The 25,092-nt window shown below is 42.7% G+C and overlaps 1 protein-coding gene across 2 annotated transcripts in view; it reads left to right on the forward strand.

Annotated features, from left to right (window-relative positions):
- The window catches only part of LOC117016146 (serine/threonine-protein phosphatase 4 regulatory subunit 1), a 70,626-nt gene that overhangs the window by 450 nt on the left and 45,084 nt on the right, over positions 1–25,092 (forward strand). For both annotated transcript variants that reach the window (XM_033095260.1, XM_033095259.1), the window contains exon 3: positions 19,682–19,814. In XM_033095260.1, the coding sequence (XP_032951151.1) occupies positions 19,682–19,814 (133 nt within the window). The remainder of the gene's footprint in view (positions 1–19,681; positions 19,815–25,092) is intronic.

The following is a 25,092-nucleotide window of genomic DNA, read 5'->3' on the forward strand; positions in this document are numbered from 1 at the left end:
TTTTGTTGTTGGGAAACTTCTGACTTCCTGTCACTTTCTTTCTCTTCTTCCTCATCCTCCTTCTCTAGCGGCGGCGGAGCAGGGACGGGAGGAGGCGCGGCCACTTTGGGGGCGGGGTGAGGGGTTCCACCCACGGTATCCACTTTTTCCCTGGGACTTTTCAGAGTGGGGGGGAGTTGGGAGCTCCCCTCTCCGTGTGGCCGGCCACACCACAGAGTTGCACAGGCTTTTCAAGTGTCCTGGCCACAAGCTCAGCTCCATCACTTCTCCCAAGTTGCTCATTGACGCCTGCATTTCTGCTGTGGGTCTCCTTCACCTGTCCCTCCCTGCCCCTCTCCTTTTCTTTGGAATTACTTTCAGGACTAATGTCTGGGGGAGATACCCTGGAAATGCCCGGTCGCATTTGTGGTGAATGAAGTATTTCCTTTCCGTTCAACAGGCATTCCTTGAGCACCTCCTTGTTCTAGGGCAGGTCACATGGGGAGTCCTGGACCGACACTGATGAATCAGGGGTACTCTCAGGGAGCTCACAGCCGTGGGGAGACCAGACTTGTAAACGGAACATTTGCATACTCCAGGATGCTTGCTGGTGAAGGAGACCTGCACAAACTATCAAAATAGCTACCATTAATTGAAGTCTTAGTATGCTCTTCCCTTCCCCATCTCTAAGTCGCCTAATAGTAAGAGTTGGTGTGTATTGAAAGCTTTACCATAGGTCAGGCATACTTTTAAGCCCTTTACATGCAGTATCTCTTTTAGAGGATGGCAACTTGATTGAAGTAGAATGACCCTTCAAGGCGCCTTAAAGCTGATGGTTAGGAGCAGGAGTTGTGGAAGTCGGATGGCCAGAGGGTGAAGTCCTGTGCCATTCTGTATAGGCTCTGTGATCCTGGCCAGCTCACGGTACCTTCCTGAGCCTCAGTGGCCTCATGCGTAAAGTGGGCATAATAGTGGTCCACTTCAGAAGGCTTTTATTTATTTATTTTTATACTTTTATTTATTTTAACTGTGTTTTTACAGGACCCATCAGCTCCAAGTTAAGTAGTTGTTTCAATCTAGTTGTGGAGGGTGCAGCTCACAGTGGCCCATGTGGGGATTGAACCCGCAATGTTGTTGTTGTGAGCACTGCGCTCTAACCAACTGAGCTAACCAGCTGCCCCTCAAAAGGCTTTTGTGAAGGTGAAATTAATAAAAAGTTTAGCAGGAAGCATTGTATGCAAGAAACTTGGTAAATACCGAAGTGCCAAAAAATGTATACCCGTCACTTACTTGTATTCATCTTTTGTTATCGGTATATATTATTACAATTTTAATAGTTTTTTCCTTTCTTAAAATGTGTATACATTTTTTTGGCGCCCTCTGTAGTAGCTGCCATTGTTACTGTTATTAATGTGATCATTATTCATATTTATTTAACACTGTTGAACCAGGTACAGTGCAGGCCCTGATTTACAGAGTGGAGTGTGTCAGCCAATAGGCACCCTTGAATGGAAGGATGTGGCTTTTCGATGGATAAACAACAGTGAGCTGCTGTTAACGTACCTGTTACTTGTAGATTTGGTATTTGTCCTGGCTGAAAAAGCTGATTTCTGGCTGTTTCAGTTATCTACCAAACCACCCCAAAACAGTGGCTTAGACTAACATCATTTTATTATTTCTAACAATTCTGTGTGTTGACGGGGTGATGTAGAAGCGTCAGACGTTTCAGTTGAAGGTGAGAAGGTTCAGGATGGCTTCACTCCATGGCGTGGGCCAGGAGATCCCTGGGACTCTTGGCCAGACCCTCAGTTCTCTAGGTGCCTTTTCCACTTAGCTGGGTTGGGCTTCTCAAAGCATGGTGGCCGCAGGCAGTTGGACCCCTTTCCTGATGGCTAGCTTCCTTCAGTCTTTTTTGATTATATGTACAAAAAGGAAGTAAGAGATTATATAGGAAAATATCATTATGATTTTACTTTGGCCCTGTTTGGATAAATATTGGGTGTTGGAGATTTGTAATAAAGATCGCCTAAATATACTTTAGCTGATGGCTGAAAACTTGCCCAATAAGGAAGGAAACCACCATTATGGCTCCAAACATACCTACGCCTTGGGTAGGGCAACTCTGGGAGCTTCTTGGGGCTTCCTGTTTGAGCAGGGGTTTGGGCTGTGGGGTGCTGTATCTTACGACTTTATAAATGATCTAATAGCCATAATAGGAGGGGCCTCCCCCCCCAACAATTTATGCTGCCCTTGGTCCCACCTTTATCCCTTACAGTGGTGGTATTTGGGAGTAATTATCCTGCCATGATTGACAGCAAAAACCCTGAGGTCCTGTGACCCTCTTCCTGCCTTTAGTTGTGTCAGCCTGGGCACATCACCAACTCACTCTGTTCATTTTCTTCATCTGCAAAATGACATGAGAATAGGAGATGCCTCATAGGACTGATATGAGGCTTAAATGAAATAGTATATATAAAACATATGTCCAGCATAATGAGTATTCAGTGATTTTTATTATTAGTTTATTCATATTTAGTTTAATCAGCATCATCATTGCTAGGCTTTCATAGAAGATTTTCTGACTCAGTGTTAACATCTGCTACTCTGTGAGGTAGGTGGGGTTATTCCTATTTTACAGATGATAAAACTGAGCCACTTAAACACGGCACAAGTCATAAACGATAGAACGAGCCACCAACCTCTGTTTCTTCTTTGTATTCCACCACACAGACCTCACGGATATGCTTGACCTAATGGTGGGGCGCGATGTTGATTGAGGTGGCCTTCCTGGGGCATTTTTGTCTAAAGGATGCAGTCTCCTCTCCATTTAGGCTGTCAGTCGCTTTGGGCAGAGACACAGGTCATCCTTTTTATAACTCATGTCCTGCATGATCTAGGTGTTCAATTAATGTTGTTACTGGTGACAATAATGGATTAGAAGGCTTGTCTGATTGACTTTGAGATTCTTGATTAAATTTGGCTAACTTCAAAAAGAAGCCATAATGAATGGATACCTTGTTTTTTTAAATCGTTATGAGTCTTGGGGCCATCACAGCACAGAAAAGATTTAATTGTGGGGAATTAGCTTGCTGAAGCAATCTAAGTTCCTTCTCTTGGGAGCGGACAGTGTGGGCTAGCTTGGCATATCCGTCCTCTCGGTGGACCATTTGTGGAAGGTGGAGCTGTATGAGTCAGTGCCTTAAAGCCGTAAAGGCCTATGAGTGTCTGGCTTTGCTTATGGCACGTGGAGGCTGAAGACGTATTACTATCGGTAAGGTGTGCTTGGCCAATTACAATTTAAGAGTATGAGTATGTCAGTGGTGGGTAAAAAAAAGTGAGGGGGGTCTATTGTAGATGTAAAGAGACCTGTCAACAAAATACAATACGTGGTCATATTTAGATCCCTCATTAAACAAAGCAGGTATAAAAAGACACTACTGAGACAGTTGGGGAAAACTGCATTGAGGCTGGGTATTAGATCATGTTTAGAATTATTAGTAATTTTGTTGGATGTGATAACAGTGTCACAGTCTTGTTCAAAGGAGAAGGGGATTATGCAACAGAAATAAACAAGCATTTATGAGTGAAGTGATTTGATGTGTGAGGTCTGCTTTCAAATACTGCAACAAACAAACAGAAAGCTGGGAAGAAGGATAAATGGGGAAAAATAGCAGAATATTGATGTTGAAGCTAGTTGCTGGGAACACGGGGGTTTATTATACTGTTCTATTTTTGCATGCATTTGAAAATTTCCATAATACAAAGTTTTAAAAAATGATACGAAAGTTTCATATGTGATTGAACATCTGCACAAAAAGTTGGAAAGCTCGATTTCAATTCTGAAGTTGGCTGCAAAGTTATTGTCAGATGCATTTAGCTTCAAAAGACAGACTCAGAATATATTAGTATTTGAAGAACAGTATTTCTTTTCAAATGTTTAGTTTTTAAGAGGTTATCTATGAAAGAAGTTGGAAGAGGGCATACTTCTATTGATGAGAAAAGCTAGGTTCAAACAAATGGTATCTGGACCTTTGTTGAAAATAGGATTAGCTATTAGCTATAGGATGAGTCAGAGGAATATAGATAGACTCTGAATCTTAATGTTGGAAAGAGCAGTGTATGTTAGAGCTTGACTAAAAGACAAAAGCCTTTCTGCCCACTTTGTTCCAGGTTTGTAAAAATCTTCTGCTCAAGGACCACAACCAAGCTGTGTGCCCCCAAAGCAGAGAAACTATATTAATTTGAGCCCCAAACCAAACCATTGAACTTCTCTCATGTAAACTTGAACCAAAGATTGTCAATTTAAAACAAAATAAAGACCTTCCTTCCTCTTAAGTGAAATAGAACAGGAACTTGAGGTGAATCTTGGGAAATAGAACAAAATCCAGACATCACAGTATTTTCTAAATCAGAGCTGGGCAAACTAATTTTCTGTGAAGGTTGGGATAGTAAATATTTTAGGTTTTGCTGGCCAGAAGTCCTGATGGAAGTGCTCAAGCCTCCAAAGCCTGGAAGCACGCACAGGCATAACATAAACGGATGGGCTTGGCTGTTTCCTAATAAAACTTTATTTACAAACACAGGCAGTGGGCTGGGTTTGGCCTGCGGGGCACGGTTTGTCAAGCCCTGTTCTAAATCAAGCTTGATTTCATTCTGTCAGTCTGTTAATTAGCTGAGCCCTCCTGGTCGGCTGCCTTTCCCACTAGGCTCAGTTTGACGAGCTGAGCTTTCCCCACAGCCTGGGCTTTGTGGAATAACCCTTGACCAGTTGCTCAAACTTCAAGCCTCGTTTTTCCTGTTGGTGTGTTGAATGTACCTGTCTCCTCCTAGTAGGATGAGAGTGGTGAGGAGCAAAAGAGTCAGAGCCACGTAAGCAGAATCAACTTTGCTTCCCCTCCCATAATCATAATGGATTTTACTTCGGTTGCTCAGTATTTCTCATTTCCTGTGAGACAAACAGATCGTCAGAGATTCCCTGAAATTGTCTCTGTTTAAAAAGAGAGTTTGAAATGGCTTTTTCATCACAAATTAAGAAAATTTGCAACAAAACCCAACTAATGAGACAGAAAGCGGTTTTGACCTTCAGAACACCACTTAGTCTTAACCCTGATGGGGGAAAAAATCCGAGATGAGGGCAAGTGGTTGCTTTCCCCGTGGAAAGTCAGTCATCCATGTAACAAATGTACCTCCAGGTCCTCCACGGTGCCAGCCCATGGGAGGGAGGTACCGGGGATCTAAGATGAGTAAGACTGGGGCTCCACCCCAGAGACCTTCCTGCTTGAAGGGGCAGTGCCTGCATAGAGATGGTGCAGGACGCAGCCTATCCAGGGCTCAGGCAGAAGAGTGAACAGAGCTGCGTGTTAAGACAGTGATTCCCTCTGCCTGGAGTAGGAGGGGAGGTGGGTAGGCAGAGGGACCTGCATGTGCAAAAGTAGAGTTGTAGTGAGAAGGGTAGAGACTGGGGAACCGAGGGAACCAAGGAGTATGGGAGGGGAGGAGTGGGCTGAGACCGGGAGAGAGGCTGGGGGGCCGTCAGCGGAGCATCTGCCTCACCAGCCACGGGGCTTAGACTTGACCCGAGACGGAGGGCGTCCTTGGCTGTGTTGCTGGGATTTCTGCCGTAGGAAGGTAACCAGACAGTGGTACAAAAACCACCATTTATTTAGCACTAGTAACGTGCCAAGCACTGTTTGAGGGCCTCTAGTATTTTCACTTAACTACAAAACCCGATAAAGCAGGTATTTTTCACTCCGTTCTATTGCCAAGCAGGGGGCAGAGAAAGGCTAAGTAACTTGACTAGGACAACACGATTGGTAGAATTCAAACCAGGGAGTATGACTGTACAGTTTGTGCTCTTAGCCAGTACACGTTGGAGGAGTTGCCGTCCAGCCATCCATCCATGTGACTAATGTTTATTAAGGGCCTGTTAAGTCCCAGGGACTGTGCTAGGCCTATGGACACAGAGGTAACAAGCAAAGCTGGCTTCTGCTCGTATGGAGCTTTCAGTCCAGTGGCACAGACAGCCACTGACATGTCCGTATAAACGAGTGAGGCCCACTCAGCTGTGGCCCGTGCAGTGAAGGGCTGCACGCGGGTGAGTGTGAGCGGAAGTGCCAGGACCACGCTGCAGGACGGATGGAGGTGCTGCTTTACCTCCAGAGGCTGGAGGAGGCTTTTCTGGAGCTCTGAGAAGTGCTCTTGGGTTAACATTTGACTAAAGTGCAGATAGCCTCATGAAGAGCCAGAGAAAGCATCCAGGGTGGAGCGAACAGAAAGGGCCAGGTGAGCTCGTCTTTGTCAAGGACTTGTGGGTCTGGAGTGCGGTGAGTGACGGATGGCTGAGTGAGAAGTCGGTGGGGCCGACACACACGGCTGCCTTAAGTCCATCGCAAGATAAGGAGTTTATCTTTTTCAAGGAGTCATGGGGAGCCACTGGAGAATTTTAACCAGGGGAGTGACTAGTGCTGAGTGGTGTTTTAAAGAAAGGACAGACTGGAGACACAAGCCAGAAAGGGGAAGACCAGTGGGTTCGAGGCTGCCAGGCAGGGGCCCTGAGGACACAGTGACAGAGCGGGTGGACAGCAAGGAATGGCTTTGATGAGGGATTTCCGATGGCAAGGGAAGAGTCAACTCAGAGATAGGTCCTGTGGGCAACACCTCTGCTCCCCTCCACCCAGGCTGGCCTTGGCGCCCCCACCCCGACCCCACCCCCCTTCGTGTTCCTGAGCCCTGGATCTCCTGTGGCAGCACGTAACACTGGCGTGGCCAGATGTCCTGTCCATAGACTGGGTCTTACCCATCTTTGCATCACTGTGATCTAGCCCACAGTGTGCGGCAGGCCCATAACTGACACACAGAAGTACATATCCAGGGAATGAAGCAGGCAGTACCGAGGAGCACGCTTTGGGGATGGGGAGTTCAGGTGGGTGGAGTTCATGTTTCCCATCTGAGACAGTTCCTTTTGACGTGCTTACAGGAGATCCCGGTGGCACAACGTAGGAGACCACTGAAAAGTCCCCTTGCGGGGTTCTGCAGCAGAGTGAGGCCTGAGCATTTGATTTGAGTCATTAGTGGGGGATGGTAGCTGGAGCCAGAGGAATGGAGAGAGCAAGCAGCAGGAAGGGAGCGTTGGAGGGAAAGAAGGTAGATGGCAGGAGCCCTGGAGAGCAAACATCCGGGAGAAGCCAGGAGACCTTTGAAGCCAGGGTTTTGTTGGGGGTGATCATTCCTGCCGTTGCCTCAGAGGGGTCGGGTAAGATGAGGGCTGAAGACAGGCTGTGGGCTTCGGTAGTTAGGGGGTCTTCAGTGACCTCAGTGGGAAAGTTTGCCATGAAGCCAACGACCAGAAGCCAGACCCAAGTTGGTTGGGAAGGCACTGGGAGTTGCGGTAAAGGCACCTGTAGTGCGATAGCTCAGTGGTCATTCATTGAGCACCCACTGTATTCTAGGCACTGGTTGGCCATTGGTCACTTTGGGGAATGTCAGCTCTTGGGAGCTGACAGCCTGGTGGGGGCAAACAGACTCTTTCAAGAAGCAGCTGGAGGAGCTGGAAGGCTTGAGGTCAGTTTCTTCTTAGAAGAGTCCAGAACACATTTGCATTACTTATATCTACTCTGAAAACCTTAAAAAAAAGAAAAGAATTTGAATGGCCCAACAATTCCACTCCTGGTTATATGCCCAACAAAATATAAACATGTGTTCTCAAAAAGACATGGTCATAGTAGCACTATTCTTGAGAGTCGAAACTGGAACCCACCCACATGTCATGAGTACAATGGATTATAAATTGTTGTTATGTTTACACAACGGAAAACTATGCAGCTATAAGAGCGAATGATCTAAACTCTACTCAATAATATGGATGGACTTCACAAACATGATGAGTGAAGGAAGCCAGACACAAAAGGGTACAGACTGAATCAATACTTAGAAATGACTCTCTTTGTACAGAGCACAAGACATACAAAGCTAATCTGAGCAGTTAGAAGGTGGGAGAGTGGCCGCCCTGGGTAAGGTGGAGAGTGGGAGGGAGCAGGAGCGGGTTTCGCAGATGCTGGTGAAAGTTTTTCTTGAGCTGAGTGCTGGTTACACAGGCGTGTTCAGTCTGTGAAAATTCATCAAGTGGAATGCTTATTGTTTGCACACTTTTCTGTATGAAAGTTATACTTCAGGTATTAAAAAAGTATTGATTTTTAAAATCAAGGCCCGGGCGGAGCATAACTGTGGACTGAGGGGAAGGCGTCAGTGAAGAGGGGAGAAGGCAGAAGAAAGAGAAGGCAGATGCCTGCGGCGCTTGGATTGTACGAGACAGGAGTAGCTCTCTGTGCCCAGGGAGGCGTTTGCCGCTGTCCAGAGGAGGCAGACCCTCCTAGCAGTTTGGCCACGGTGGTCAGTAGAGAAGTGACTTTACATTGGTCAGCACTGCTCCATTGTTTCAAATATCTTGGACCGTAGGAAAATAGAGAGCCACACGCACATGCAGTCACCCCAAAGATTGCTGGTTTTCTTTTACAACGTTTTTTTCTTTTTGAATCTGCCTCACAGGCTGACTAGAGAAGTCGCTGCATTTTAAGTAATACTGTTCCATCCATTCATACAGTGTAGACTCCTCTACCTTCACCCTCACCTGCTTCAACTCTGTTCCCAACGGGGCGAGTTGGCAGGAAAATTGAGACGTGTGAAATCAAAATGGAGCCCACGAACTGCTTTGAGCTTCACAGCTCTTTCTTAGCAGGTGACCTGAGCAAATGTTTCCCGTTGACCGTCAGTGTAAAAGTCAGAGTCATAAATAATGACAGGTTTGGGAAGCCGTGACTGAAGCCACAAATCAAAGACGAATTTCCATGTATGCGCGGTGTCGGGAGGACGGCTGCTCGTGAACTAAGTTGGTCTTTTCAGCGGCCCATTGCTTCGTGCTATTCGTGAGCATTAGACACTCGCAGAGATTTGCAGTAGGAAGCATCATGCACTGGATGGACCGCTCACACACGAGCTAGTCAGTCAGCGTGGGTCTCGTTAGAGAACGGCGTTTGGATAGAGAAAGTTGGCCCGTGGAACTTGCTGTTGAAATTTAGATAAGTCAACAAGGACCTGCAGTGTGCGGGGGGGGGGGGTCAGTTCCCCCCCAAAAGCCAGTGGAGAATCAGGCATGCTCCTTATCTTCTCGACGGGTCAGGTTTGTCTCGTCTAGCTGTTAGAAATGGTCCCAATTGGGGCATCTGCATTAGTATTTATAAGCCCGTTAGCAAGACCGATGACAGCACTTTAAACCAGACATTAATGGATGGTTTGCTCTAGTTCCCCGCCAGATCATTTCAGGCCATACACAGATGCAGTTATTGTTCACTGAAGGGTGGCTAATGAGAAGCTCTAAAAAGTTATCAATTATGTAAGTTCTACATTAGTACAGGCTCCTGTTTGTTGTTTTTTTTTTTTTTTAAGTACAGATCTGGCAAATAAAGCTAAACCCCCCTTGGCCACCATAGACCAACCTTCTGACATTTTGAGACAGACATAGACGGAGTGGGCCACATCTGTCATGTTCTCCTAACCCATGTCCCCTAGTGCTGTGTCAGAGACAGAATATTGGATCGAACGGATAATTGGGCTGGCCGAGGGTGGCATATCTCACACAGAGTTATAGTGACAGGATGACATGTTGAATGGAGAGTCGTAAATACGGAATGCCTGGAGAACGGATTCTTAATGAAAACAGTTGCCAGGATAGACGCGCTGTATCATTTTGCCTCCGTCTCTAGCTCCATTCACGTCTGGGCCGATAAACGTATCTCACCAGGTAGGTTTCATTGCGTTTCGTTTTTCTCACTTTTCGACTTGAGACCAATTCCAGCGAGGCTTCTCAGGCAGGGCGTGGAGGCTTCCTGGGAAATCTGTGGCTCCTTCGAGCTCGTGAAAGACAGCAGACACTTGGTGCACTTTCCTCTGCCGTGCTCGTCCCTTCATCTGGAAGGTTCTTTTCCCCTGTCCCGGATCTTCTTTCCCTTCCCACGTGGTGGAATTCTTACTTGATCTTCAAGACCGAACTCAGATGTCCTTCTGTGCTCGGAAAGCGTCTCCCGTTTCCTCCTTCCTTTTCCAAGCAGAGCTCTTTTCCTCCCAGGTTTGTTTATACCTGTATCCTTTGGCTCTTGCCACCGGAGTATTGTTGGTTGTTATGTATCTGGCGATCTTTGTTCCTTTGGGAGCTTTTGGAGTCTGGGGACCGTGTCGTTCTCTTCTCTGAATCACCGGTGCTCTGTTGAATATTGAATTATGGTTTACTGTTGTCACCCGAAGTGAACCAGGCAGGAAGAGAGTATGTTGGAGGTGGGTTTGCTGTTAACTTGCCCTCTGTTTTTGTGCTAGATTCTTTTGATCCTTCTCTTGATGCAAAACGACTTACAGGATTTCTTTTCTTTCTCTCTTTTTCTTAGATGAGGTCTACTGCACTTTGAACCTGTAAACACATTCACTTAACATTATACTTAAGACATTAATTCGTACTTAGCCTGTTTTTCTTTTCTCGTAAACCCTTCATTACAAGTCACACTGTTATAGAAGAATGTGTGCACTTCGGTGAATATACTTAGCCTGTGTTAAGACAGATTGGTGTTTTGTGAAAAGCGCTGACACACGGTCAGGTGCGTACAGGTCCACTGTGTGTTTTCCCTAGAGCAGCTTCACCCAATTAATTTTAAAGCAGGCCCCAGCCTGTTTTAAATGCCGCCTGTACTGACAGTGTTCGTTATTTTTGGTAGATAACCCTGGAGTAACGAGTTAGCATACAGGAGGGTAAGTTCCTTTTTATCCCCGAGTTGTAGTTTTCAGAAATATGTTCTGATGGGACTTTTAATCAGGTACCTGTCCCCACCCCCCCCCGCCCCCGCTTAGTCGCCTAGCATCAGGGGCAACGGACAATAGACTATGTTATTCTTTGCAAACTGATCAGGACCTTCCCGAAGACGATTTAATCTTGTCTGTGGTTATGTGAGTTCAGGCGGCTGCTTCAGAACCGCTCTGCTTTGGGTCGGACGGCGGAGGGGAGCTGTATATCTCTCAGCTAGTTAGCTCGGTTTTTTAATGTGGACCGTCCCCCTGGAGGGCAGGTAGCAGCCACAGCTGCTGAGTGGAGTGTTGCAGAGCCGCTGGGACGTTGGCCATGCAGGGAACGTGGTGGCACATGGGTATGCAGCACGGGTGTGAGCATACGGGGTGACAGGAGAGGTCACCCAGCCCTCCGAATCAAACTAGCATTTCTTCTAAACCCTTCTCCTACTGGTCTTTGCTATCTTTCAGTTATTAATCATTATTGGTAAAGGGTTAGGGATGTTCTGTAAACTTGCCAGTAAGCCTAATGTGTGGCAGAAGCTTAGAAAGCAGCTGCCGGTCAAAAGTTCATCATAGTGTAGAAAGCAAATGATGTCAATCACTGTCAATATATATGTTTTTATATTTTAAACTGAGCCAAATAGGCTTGAAGGTATTATTAGAAACTATTTTCTTAAGAAGGCTTTTCTTTTCTGCATGACGTTAAGCCTTCATGAATGGAGTCGGGAACTTTTTTTTCCCCCCGAAAGTGAGAAAATAAAGTGAAAAAATTTGAACAAGGAATTACTTATATGTCACTTCATGTTTCATTTCTAACTTGAGTGCTGAAGGTTCCTGATGCTTCTGTGTGACCTGGACTCATTGGGTCTCAGAATAATTGACTGCTCATGATGTCTCCATGCAGACCCCAACTTGTTCTTGTGAACCCTTGCCAGATGACATGTTCTCTTAGCATCGGCTGGAAATGTAAATTCTGGAAAATTCTTTTTGAGAGCAGGAGTCGTTTTATGTGCTACTGTCAGGAGGAACAGCAGGCTGGCTCGGCAGACCTTCATCGTCATTCATTCATTCAGCCGCTTGTTCTGAGTGTTTACTGTGTGCCAGGCATAGCAGTGAGTCAGTCACAGATTTTTGCCCTGGGTGCCAGGTGGCAGAGCAGGAGTGGACCAGCTGATAAACAGTAAACATAGGAAGTAAACGTTCTGTGCGTTACAAGGTGGTACGTTCTCTGGAAAAATAGAAATGTAGATCAGTTTCAAAGAAAGGTGGTCCGGGAGGACCTCACTGGGACAATGGATGGGGAAAGATTTTAAAGAGGAGAAGGGAGTTATTAGAGAGAAGATCTTGAAGAGGAGAGTTGTAGGCTGAGGGAACCGCCCTGCAGTGCACCGTCCCTTAGCCGGGGAAACACTGGAGTGTTTGGGAAGTAGCAGGGCATCTGGAGACCAGAGGAGAGGGCAGTGAAGGGAGAAGGAGGAGTGGGGTGAGCTCAGAGAGGCAAAGGTGGGTCCGGTCATTCCTGCTGACCTGAAGCTCCTCCCTTAATGGGACCACCCGCTCGCCAGGCATTGCTCAGGTAACAACACCTGCTACTTCTTTCTCTTCTACAGCAGCTCTGAACTGGGGACATGTGGCAATGTCTGGAGATATTTTCGATTGTCACAGCGTGGGGAGAGGGTGCTCTTGGCATCTCGTGAGCTGAACACCCTACGACAGAGCGATCCCATCAGTAGTGCTGAGGCTGAGAAACCCTGTTCTGGTCTACAGTTCACCAGCTCTTGATGGGTTTAGTTTGTCTTTGAAGACTTGGTAAAAGAAAAACATCAAAATGTCATGGGGAAAAGGTATTCATCACGGTCCCCGGTCAGAACGCCTCCACAGTGGAGCTAGTGCTAGCTGTTTTCACTCCCTCTGTGGGAAAGGGGTCCAAGTGTCGCCTGCATGTGCATTTCAGGAAACTGCTGTTTCTATGGAGTGGTGCAAAAAAATCGAATGTATTGTTTAGAGGTAAACAGCAGAAATCTCACACATAATCCGACCCCAGCAGGATTTTCTGATTTTGAAAGGGGCTTGGATGGTGACTCACACAAGAGAAAATGTTTACAACAAACTGATTTTTCGGTAATTGGATTAAAAGGCATGTTATTTGCATTTGAATGTGATGTTATTTATACCAATCCAGTATTTTTCAGAAGTCAGTCATTTGTGTCCTGCGTTTCTTATTTTTGCTTAATCTATATACCACCTGTATTTTTCTTTATATCAAGTAACTTCTTTTATTTAAACACATTTTAGGAAACTGGTATCAGTTGCTGAACATGAAACTTTCACCAAATATCAGAAGACAAAAATAAAATAACATTAAAATCTAGAGAGACACAGCTGCCTTTAAAAGATTCTGAACCTGAGACCTGCTCTGTATTAAAAAGGAAGATTACCGTGTTTCGCCGAAAATAAGACCTAGCTGGACTATCAGCTCTACTGCGTCTTTTGGAGCAAAAATTAATATGAGACGCGGTATTATATTATACCAGTTATTATATTGTATTATATTTATTATGTTATACCTGGTCTCACATTAAAATAAGACTGGGTCTTATATTAATTTTTGCTCCAAAGGATGCATTAGAGCTGATGGTCCTGCTAGGTCTTATTTTCGGGGAAACACAGTAACTAGTTTTAGGTAAGTATTCAAGACATACTAGTGCCAAAAAAAAAAAAAAAAAAAGAAAAAAGAAAAACCTTTCTTTGATTTAATCAGATAATTGAGAAGGAAATAACTTTCCCACTGTGTGATTGCATGGTATGTAATTTACCTTCCCTGTGTCATATTTAGAGAAATGCTGTCCCAAGCTGTCCATATTCTTGAGGCCAGGTGACCGGATGTGGATTTGCAGCCTGGCTGGCTGGCGGGGGTCAGAGCTGCAGTCTGAGAGTGGAACCGACCAGTGATATGGAGGCAGGTTCTCCTTGGCTCTGAATGACCACCAGCAGGCTATTGCTGCATAACTGTCCCCGAGAGGTGCTAATTAGATAGCCGGGTTCTTTGTTCTGTGTAGACGAAAACTGTAATTCCATTTCTTAAAATAAAAGGAAACAGAAATCCCTATAATTCCGATTTCTTACTATGTCAGATGACATAGTAAGAAATGTCATCCTTTCCTTTTTCTGCCCCTCTTTACAAGCATAATATGAATTACCAAAATTTAATTCTCCTATATTCATTATTTGGGTGGTTGAATATTTTTGATTAAGTCGTGCACTTTATATTGAAATGTTAGGATTCATTTATTTTATTTTAGCAGTTATATGACAGTTTTTGACCTGTTTTCTCTCTTTTCTGAAACTAAGATCTCATCTTTGCAAGCAAAAGTGAATTGATGAATGTGTTGGTTGCTTTATAACTCCTGTTGTGGGTGTGCAGCTCCAGGTAGCTTTAGGCTAGTTGCTGCACCTCATATCTGTCTTTGTGGAAACTAGATTTTCTCAGCTTTCTCAAAGGCTGCTAGACTCTCATGAATTGAGTCCTAGTAATCAAAGTCTCAGGAGACCGATTTCTACAGAAACCAATATTTGTTAAGTGTCTGCTGTGTTCCAGGCTTTATATGACATGGTCCCAGTGTCTAACGGACCTCCAAGTTTAGCTGTGCAGATAGAAAGTCTACTTAGAGTTAATGCTTCACTTTATTTATGTACAATGTTGAAACCTGACAACTGTATAGTTCCATTTATTACCCTCCTACTCCATGTTATACTTTTTATTATATAGTACATCTTCATGTGTTCTAAATTCCACAATACAAAGTTACAATTTTTGCATTGTATTGCTTTAAACCATCATATATATTTTTGAAGAAATTAAGAGGAAACATAGGTTTAAAAAATGTATCCACATATTTGCCATTTCCAATGCTCTCGATTCCTTTTGAAGACAGTTTTCAAACGGTATCATTCTTTTTCAGCCTGCAGAACTTCTTTTGGCATTTCTACAGCCAGTGTACATTGGCTGGCTATGCTAAAAATAAATTATTAGTTTTTTTTCTTGTAATCTGTTAATGTCTTTATTTTATCCTCATTCCTGAAGGATATTTCACTGGATATCAAGGTGTGGATTGACAGTTTTTTCGTTCAGTTTGTTGAAGATGTAGTTCTGGGGTCTTTTGTCTCCATTGTTTGTGGTGAGGAGTCAGAGATCATTTGACTCATTACTCCCTGTCTGTAAAGGTTGTTTTTCTCTGCTGCTTACATCAAAGAGTATCATCTTTGGTTATCAGCAGTTTGACTATGATGGGTCTACTGTGGTTTTCTGTGTATTTGTCATGTTGGGGTTTGCTAAGATCCTAGATTCTGGACATTTATTTCTTTCACCAGATTTGGGGAATTTTTGGCCATTATTTTATCATCTTCATTCTGCTAAGTCCGCTCAATGAATTTTTGAGTTTCAGATATTGTTTCAATTTTAGAGTTTTTATTTGGAGTCTTTTTATAGTTACCATTCTTTGCTGAGATTCCTTTCCTTATCACTTATTATAGGCATATTTTCCTGTACATCCATAAGCATTTTATAATAGTTGTTTTAAAATCCTTGTCTGTAATTCCAACATTTGGGTCCTTTTAGAGTCAATCTATTTTGATTTTTTTTTCCCCATTTATTTTAGCTAGTTCATGTTTTCCTGTTTCTTTGTTTATTGAGGAATTTTGGATTGTGACCTGGATATTGTGAATATCATATGTGTTGTAAAATCTCTGGATTCTGCTAGATGCCTTCAAAGAGTGTTGATTCCTTTTGTTTTGTTTTAGTAGGCACTTAAAGTTGAGTGAGGTTAAACTGTCACCTCGTCTCCCCTGTAGTGGGATAGTATCCCAAATCTCAGTCCAGTTCTCTTAGGTATAGCTATGCTGTGGTGTTTGCCACACAAATGCATGGCTTAGGGGTCACATCAGGGTTTGGGCCAAGTTGAACACAGAGGTATCCCCGCTCTGAAGTTTTTCTTTCTCAGAGACCCCCCCCCCCCACTCCACGCCTTTCCCCCACGCATACTTTCTAGTGGCTGTGGTTGCCCTGAACACTGGAAATAGAAATATAAACAGTGTCAATAGTATACTGTGTGCTCAATGATTTAATAATAATACTGGCTGTATTAATAATAATACTTTGCTAATATTTGCAAAGTGCTCGTGTGTGTCAGATGCTGTATAACTCTGTTTGTGTGACTATCTAACTATCTAATATCATTTAATCCACACTACAACAGTCATCTGAGGTAGGTATCCATTTTAGGGTGAGAACACAGACTCAGAGAGGTGGGATTTACCCAGAGTGACCTTATAAGGAGCAGAGCTGGATTTCGGAATCAGGCATTATGGACTCAAAGCCCCACACTCCTACCGATTCTATGTTATGCTTCTAACATCTTTTAAGTGAGAGAGATCTGAGATTTAATCTTTAGTTTTTCTGTTTCCTTTGGTTTTTTTTTTGTTTGTTTGTTTTGGCCATTGGTGTTCTACAATCTAAGTATAAATTCATTACTAATCATTTAGTTCAGGATTTATAATTCTTAAATTGAATATTCATTTTTCCATTCTGGAAAATTGTTAGCTATGATTTCTTTGAATATCGCCTCTTCCTGTTTTTGCCAATCCCTCCCTCCTTTTATAATTCCTATTGATTTTGTCTTAGACTTTAGCATTCCATTCTTCATGAACTTTAATTGCTGTGCCATGGTTTCCAATTCTTCGTTTCTCTGTGCAAAGTTCTGGGTGATTTGTCAGATCAATCTTCCAGCTTAATAACTCTCTCTTGAGCTGTGTCTAAACTGCTACTTAAGCCAGCACACCAAATTTTTAATTAAATTGTCTCTATTTTTCGTTACCACTTGGTTCTTTCTCAAATGTGCCTGCTCCTCCCACGCCTCACATGCCTCTTTTTTCATTATGATATCTATTTTTTAAATCTTACTCATTCTGTGCATAATTATTTGATAGTTTACTTCAGATCTCTCTAATATTTCTAATCTTGGGATGCAAAATCCTCATTTGGTTGTCTGCTAACTCTTCCTCTTGATGATGTGTAACTATGTATGGTTTGAAAATGTATTGCCTATTTATCTTCAGCAGGGATTGTTTTATGAAGTTCCATGTTTATTGGATTGTGAAAGTCTCTGCAGAACAGCTTCTCGTTTACTTCTGCTGGGGTGCCCGGAATCGGACTAAATCTGGGCAGTGATCTTCTCAGTAGCTCAGTAACTCCTGCACTTTGCAGGTGGTGTGTGACTGGCCTCTGCTGTCATAAGTCAAGCAGGCCTGTGGTTCAGATTTTTCAAGAGTGACTACCCCTCCTCCCACTCCCGTCATAATTGTAGTCCTCTTCCCACAACTGTCTCATGTTGGGGGCTTAGTTTCAAATTCCCCACCCATATCTTTTATCACAAGGGGGCATTAGAAGCCTAGTGCCTTTGACCTGTACCTAAGTCTTAAATATTGACCAGAGGGTTTCAACTTCTGCTAACTGCTTTCACTTTGATTTCTAGCTTTCTTTTTGTCACTGGAGATGTCCTTTCTGCCTTCCTATATTTAAAAATATTTTATCTAAATTTCTCTGGGTTTTTGTTTTGTTTTGTTTTAGTGGGAGGGAGTTCGTTTCTTTTCAGCTTCACCATACGTTGTTGCAAATCCCAGTAACAGGGCTTTAGAAGTAGTGGTCCAAAGCACATGCTGCTCTGGTAATCTGTACTGGGTTAGGGTAGTAATAATGGGGATGGGCGAGGGCGGTAATGGTGGGGATGGGAAAGGGGACTGATGTTAGAATGGAAATGAGGGTGTTAGTTTATTATTTGTTATAATGAGATGTCTGTTTGCCTGGAGGGCTAAGATACACCCAGGTTGACACAAGTTCAGTAGCTTCCCACTGGACGGTCTGGAGTAAGAACTTTCAGCCCATTCAGGTGCTTTTTTATATTTCCATTTTTCTCAACATTATCACATCTTTCTGGAATATGGGCATTCTTTGAATTGCTGTTTTAAGATCATTTTTCTATTCCATATCTCTGACATTTTTCAGACCTTTTCTGTTTATTTATTTTTCCTGGTTATGGTCATATTATTTGGCTTCTTTTCATGCTTGGTGATATTTGATTAGATGCCAGGCATTAAGAATTTGGGGTGCTTAGATTTTACTGTACAAATTATATAAATCTAATAATACTGGAGTTTGTTATAATGTGTAGATAACTTTCTTGGATTGGGCTGGACCCCACTAAGGCTTGATTTAAAACTCGAGTTCTCTGATAAACAGAGGTTTTTGAAGAGTGCCTGGGTATTTTCAGTTACTTTAAAACAGCGGCTCTTAACCCATCAAGCACACAGCTACGCCCCGAGAGTCTTCTGACCCCCGGCTCCTGTATGAGAAGTCTTGAGTAGACATGTCTGTGGGCTCCATCAGGCTCCAAACCTGTGTGTGGCCCCAAAGGTTTAGGAGCCGCTGCTTTGAGCTTAACGTTGTAACGTCCATCCAGGCCGGGTGTGCGGTGCCCTGTACACATGTGGGGTGGAGGGTGCAGGTCCCCGGGCCTGGCTCACATGTGGTGACTATGGTCGGGCGTGGCTGTGGCCCAGGGTGGACCCAGTCGTCCCGGGCAGGGACCCTGCCGAGAAAAGACACGTGACTACGTCACACATTTTCTCTACAAATGTATAATTCTTTATTACAATTCTCCGAGTCACTGTTACACAGTGTAAATTTTTAATAGGCTCTAATTACTAGCCTGAAAGAATTAGCTGAGAAAAAATGTGGTTAGTGTTTCAAAGAAAAGCAGGCAGCTAGGCACAAACTTGTCCTCTCTTCTTTTAAACTCGTACCAGTTCCGTTGCCTGAAGTAGCCACGGTTTTCTGCTCTGCCAGGTAGGAAGCCTCTGCTTTTTCACACCAGTAGTGCTTCTCGCCCAGTGATTTCAGTGTGCGGGATAGTAAGGAGGCATTTACACCCCTGAGGCGTGGGTACGTGAAGGCGGGGGGGGGGCAGACCACAAGGGGCCAGCTCCCCTGGGTGTTGACATACATGAGCTCACTTTTTCCAGCATTCTGATGAGGCAAGGGTGGGGTTTTATAGCCACTCTACACATGGAAGCGTAGACAGGTTAGGTCACCTGCTCTGGTCACACAGCTGGTGGGTAGTCGTAGCAGGCGTCATTCCATTCCAGAGCCATGGGCTCAGCCACGCACTACCCTGGAGGGAGGGAGATACCGGCCCTCAGGCAGGGAGGCCGGGGGAGCAGGCTTAGGGCGACGAGTCCGTGTGACTCACAACTCACGGTGGCTCTCTTTGGGCCCGTGTGAGTTGGGGGAACCTGTGAGACATCCCCGTTGGGGGTCTGCTTGTGTGTGGGTGGATGGGGATTGATGTCACCCAGGGGATGAAGCTGCGTGACAAGGACATTTATGACAAGATACGGAGTGAGCTTTCTGTTAGACTCTTGCGTACGCGGTCAGATTTATTTCTTTGTCTTTCGACCCTTTTAAACCTGTTTGCATAGAATTCCATGGCCATTTTCCTAAGGGTGTGCTTCCTTGTCCACTTGTCCCATTACACGGGAGAGGCGCCCAACCATATTGGTTAGAGGTGACTGGCGCATCAGCAGACCACGGCAAAGAGGAGGGCATTCAGCTTTTCTTAAGGACTCTGATAATCTCCCCTTTGGATGATAAACCTGCTCACTTCGTTTTAGGTGACTTGGCAAGTGTGCAGTACTCAGAGGCTGCAGCCGGTAAGGGCTGTGACAGTGGGAAGCACGCTACAAGGCCGTGCCTTTGCCCAAGTGTCATGTGTCACAGTTGATGCACACTCACGAGTGTGTTTTTTCCCCTTCCCCCGTTTAGATGGATTTGAAGACTACGGCCCACATTGTGACAGCATGAGAGTAACAGCGTTCTTGGATATTCCAGGCCAAGATAACCTGCCACCCCTCACTCGCCTGGAAAAGTATGCTTTCAGCGAGAACGTCTTCAACCGGTAAGCTCAGCTAGTCCTTTGCACCTTACAGACCTCTGTTGCGTCTGCTTTAAGCCGACACTGGTGGCCACTTCTCTGTGACAGCTTTGAGGGGACTCATGGATGGGGGTGAAAACAGACTGTCTCCAGGATGCTGGCATTCTGTTTGAATGGCACCATTATATTAGGCTTTCCCATTATTCGTGCTGCTGTTTTAGTGACCACCTGGTAAGCCAGGAAGGAAATGGTGATGAAATTTAATGGTGTTTCAATAATTAGGATTGCTAACTGGTTTCTTTCACATGTGCAAGGCTCAGAAAATAAAGTGCGCTCTGTAATCGAGAAGCCTCCATTAGCACTGCTCGCTCGTTCTGTTTCTTGACTTCACTGTGCTCCCGGGACTTTTATGGAGCTTGTCCTGCCATGTTCTGTTGTCACTCCTTATGGTGCTGGCAGGAAATTACTCCAGGCTCTGAGTATGCCCCTTACTTTCAGCAGATGACCTTGACTCCTGCTTCGTAAGGAAAGCAGAAACGGAGGCATCTTTTTCCATTTATGATGGACCCAAACTTGGATCTGAAAGCATTCTTCGCTCCTGTCTCAGAGACGGAAGTGTCTTCCTGTCCATTCAGGCTTCTTGGCTCCATCCCTCCATCAGCGATGCCATCTGTCTTCTGTATCTTCCTTCTCACCCGCTACACACACCCTGTCCTTCCACTTACAGACCCTTGCATATCTCTTGTCCTCTGGACTTCTCCACCTGTGGCCTTCCATCATACGCCCCCACGTAAACCGTTCTTCTGTAGAGCCTGCATGATACTCATTGGGTCTCTTTTCTTACCTTCCATTTAGTCTTAAAGAAATTCTTATATGCCTTTACATTTATTAAATCATAGCGGGCTCACAGTAATTGCTACTGAGTGAGTCCAGTTATTATCCCAATTTTACAGACAGGGAAAATGATGGCACTCTGAACGGTGGTGTCTTTTGATGAGCAATTTTTAATTTAAATGTAGTTCACGATCTATCTTTTTTTTTTTTTTTTATGGTTAGTGCTTTTCATGTCGTGTATAAGAAACGTTTGCCTCCCCCAAGGCCACCAAGATATTTCCCTATATTGTCTTCTTGCACTTGTATTTGTTTGACCTTTCACATTTGGAATTGCTTTTTCTGTTTGTGTATGATGTGAGGTAGGAGTCGGGTTTCATTTCCTTCCGTATGGTGTGCAAGTGACCCAGTGCCATTTATTGAAAATTCTGTCTTTTATCTGTGCTCTGTGTTGCCACCTCTGTCTTAAATTGAGTGTCCACTTCTGGGCCCGCTAGTCTTGCTCCATTGGTCTGTTTATCTGCCATTGCCCTCGGGCCATACTCTCTTCATCACTGCAACTTTATCATCAAAGTAAGTTCTTCAACTTTGTTCTTTTTCAAGATTGTCCTGGCTGTTCTTGGTCCTTTTCTAGATGCCTTTTAGCACCAGTTCATCCCTTTCCGGAGCAAAACCTGTTGGGATTTTGATGGGAATTGCATTGCATCTATACATCAATTTAGTCTAAAGAATTGAGATAGTTACGATAGTTAGTTTTCTAATCTTTCCATTTTTAAAGATTTTCTTCAATTTCTCTCTCTCTGTATATGTATAATGCACACATCAATCACTGTAAAACTATACTACATAGTTTTCTGTTGTAGAGATCTTCTGTATCTTGTTAGGTTTGTTTAGTTCTAGGTATTTGATCTTTTATGCTAATTTAAATTGTATCATTTCTTAAAATTTATATTCTAATTGTTGCTGATATGTGAAAATCAAATTAATTTTTAGAGTTTGACTGTTGTCTCCATTGATGAGCCAAGTTTACTTGTTAATTTTAATTACTTTCCTGTGGATTCTTTGGGTTTTCTACATGCTTGCAATGGTATCTGAAAAATGATAGTTTTATTTCTTCCTTTTCTATCTTGTTTGATATTTTTAGTAGCTACCTCTTACAAGCTTAAGACAATTTATATTTCTGGTTTATATTTTTTTTTGCTAAGAGATTATTTTTAAACTTTTAGAAATAATTTCACACAGAAAACTTTCAAGAATAGAAAGAATTCTTGTATATCTTTTACTCAGGTTCAGTGTTTTGCCACATTTGATTTATCACTCTCTATCGTTATTTGTGCTTTTTTCTCCAAACCATTGGAGAGTAAGTTGTAGACATCATGTTGTTTTTCCTCTAATTACTTCAGTGTGCATTTTGCTAAGAACAGACATTCACCATTCACTTGTATAATCACAGTCCAGTTATCAACATCAGGAAATTTAACGTTGATACAATACTGTTATCTAATATATAGATTTTAATCAAATTTTGCCAATTGTCCTAATAGTGTCCTTTATGTTAGGATTTTTTTGTTTGTTTTTTAGATCCAGAGTATGTTTCTTTAGTCTCCCTTAATATCTAACAGTTTCTCAACCTTTCTTTGCCTTTCATGATATTGTTGACATTTTTGAAGAATATAGGTCAATTATTTTATAGAATAAACTTACTAAGAGTTTTTAAAAATCCTCAACAAGGTCTGAATTTTATATAATGCTTTTTTTTCACATCTATTGAGATTACCAGATGGATTTTCTTCTTTGAGATCTCTCTTTTTTTTCAACTTTCTGTAAAACTTTTTTCATTGTGATATATAACACATACAGATAATTGGATAAAACATACCTGTAAAGTCTAAGGAATTTTCATGAAGCAAATGCCCAGGTAGCCATTACTAAGGCATCTCAGAAGTCTGCCCTCCACCCATTCCTGTTTACCACTTCTTCTCCACCATCTGAGTTTTATATTCATCACATCTTTAATTTTCCTTCTACTTTTAGCACCTAAGGATCTGCATCCAAGTAATATCATTGTATTGTTTCTGAAATATGTGAAATCATATAGGAGATATTACTTTGTGGTTTTGCAAGTAGTTTGAGTTTGTTCTTTTGTAACAGTGTTCTGTTGTCGAAATACTGACCTTTCTCCATCTACTACTGTTAGAGTAGCTCCGGGATTCTCACTATTATGAACAGTTTTGCTGTGAACAGTCTTGTATGTGTCTGAGTGCACGTAAGTGTGCATTTCTGTGGGGCATATGCCCGGGAGAGAATTACTGTGTGGTGGGGGGCACTTACCTTCTACTTTAGTGACAGTGCCACTTCCAAAGTGGGTGCATGGGTTTACAGTCCTACCTTTGTCCTACAATTTATCTGCCAATTGGTATTGTCAGCTTTAAAATTTTTAGCCAATCTGGTAGTGTGCTCATGTATATAATGATATTGCTTTGTGATTTTAATTTACATTTTCCTTACTTAATGAGTTTAAACACCTTTTCGTACGTTGGTTGGACACCTGGATTTTCTTACCATTTTTCTTTTTGTGCAGTGCCTGTTTAAATCTTTCGCTGGGGTGGGGGAGATAGATTGTCTTTTTCCTATTGATTTATAGGAGTTCTTTGTATATTCTTTATTTCACACCTTTGTCAGTTATGTTTGGTAAACATCTTCCCTTATGCTGTGGTTTGTGTTTTAGCTCTCCTCATGGTGTTCTTTCGGTGACTAGAAGCTACTCATTTTAATGTGGCTAAATTGATCAACATTTGCCTTTACCTTGGTGTATTTTGAAGCTTTTAAAAAATATTTTCTACCCCAAAATCATAAACACGTTCTTCTGTATTGCCTTAAAGGCTTTAGTTTTTGTTTTTCTTTCACATTTAGGCCTGTAAGTTATCTGATTTTAATTTTGGTTCATTGTGTGAGAGAGGGGTCCAGCTTCATTTTTCTAATTGTCCCAATACCACTTATCAACAATACATTCTTTCCCCAGTGCCCTGGGGTGCCACCTGTGTTATAACAGGTATCTGTTGATGGCCGGCAGCCTTTGCTGTCTGCTCCTGCAGTGGTCTGTCTCCCTCTCAAGCCCATACCACATTGTCATGTTTACTTTAGATTTGTAATTAGGTCTTGATATTTGACCGAGCAAGACTTCCCACCTTGTGTTTCTTCTCTGATGTGACTTGTTATTCTTGGTCCTTTGCATTTTCATATACATTTTCCAAATCAACTCATCAGATTCTAATAAGACAAGACAAAACACCTATTAGGAGTTTGATTGGGTTTGCATTGAATCTATAGGTCAATTTGGAGAGAATGGCCCTCTTTACAACATTTAGATTTCTAATCCATAAGCATGGTATATCTTTCCATTTATTTAGGTTTTCTTTAATACCCCAATAAAATATGATCATTTTGTCTGTAGAAGTTTTGTGCTTTTATGCTGGTGTATTATGAAGGAAATCAGAGATGTATCATTTTATCCAGTTAAAGACTGAAATCTAACTGCAGTATCATGATCACACTCAACAAAATTAGCAATAATGCCTTCCGTTTTACCAACCTATGTTCAGTTTTCCCTGGCTGTCTCAAAAATGCCTTTTTATGGTTGGTTTGTATGAGTCATATCCCAGTGAGGTCCACACATTTCATTAGGTAGATGTGTCTCTTAAGTCTTTTCTTGCTTACAGTTTTTTTCCTCTTGATCTTAAATTTCTAATTGACTTTCCCTCTCCTCTTCCCCCTACATCGTTTATTTGTTGAAGGGGTCATTAGTCTTGTAGAATTTTCCACATTCTGGATTTGGTGGTCATTATTCTCATGGTGTCATTTAACATGTTCCTTTGTTTTCTGTATTTTCTGTAAACAGAAAATTACACTTGGAGACTTGATTAGATTCTGTGTCAAATTTTTTTTTTTAAACAATACTTCATATGTTGTTTTGTGTACTTCTTGTTATAAAACATCAGGAAACAATATATGGGTATCCCACTTTTTGAGGCAGGTGTTAAATGCTTTCATTATAAAAATTCCTCACCAGTCTTTCTTCTAATGATTTTGGTTGTCACAAATAATCAGTGTTTACATCTGTTATTTCATTATGTGTTGGAAAATGGTAATTTTCTTCTTATTGTCGGTGAAATCTGTAGTATCGCCCCATTTTCCATCCTGTTATTGTTGCCTGTTCTGTTTTTCCCCTGGATAGTTCTTGACAAAATTTTATTCGTTATTTCAAAGAATCAAGTTTGGCTTTGATATTCTCTACTGTCTGTTTACTTTCTAGTTCAGTAATTTCTGCTCTAACGTGCATTATTTTCTTCCGTGGAGATTTTTTGGGGTAATTTAATTGCTGTTCTTTTTCTTACTTGTGAAAGATACTTACCTCTATTTTTTGGTCTCTCCTTTATAATATCTTCATTTTACATTGTAAGTTCGGTATTAA

The sequence above is a fragment of the Rhinolophus ferrumequinum genome, chromosome 23 (genome assembly GCF_004115265.2).
Source record: "Rhinolophus ferrumequinum isolate MPI-CBG mRhiFer1 chromosome 23, mRhiFer1_v1.p, whole genome shotgun sequence".
NCBI lineage: Eukaryota > Metazoa > Chordata > Mammalia > Chiroptera > Rhinolophidae > Rhinolophus > Rhinolophus ferrumequinum.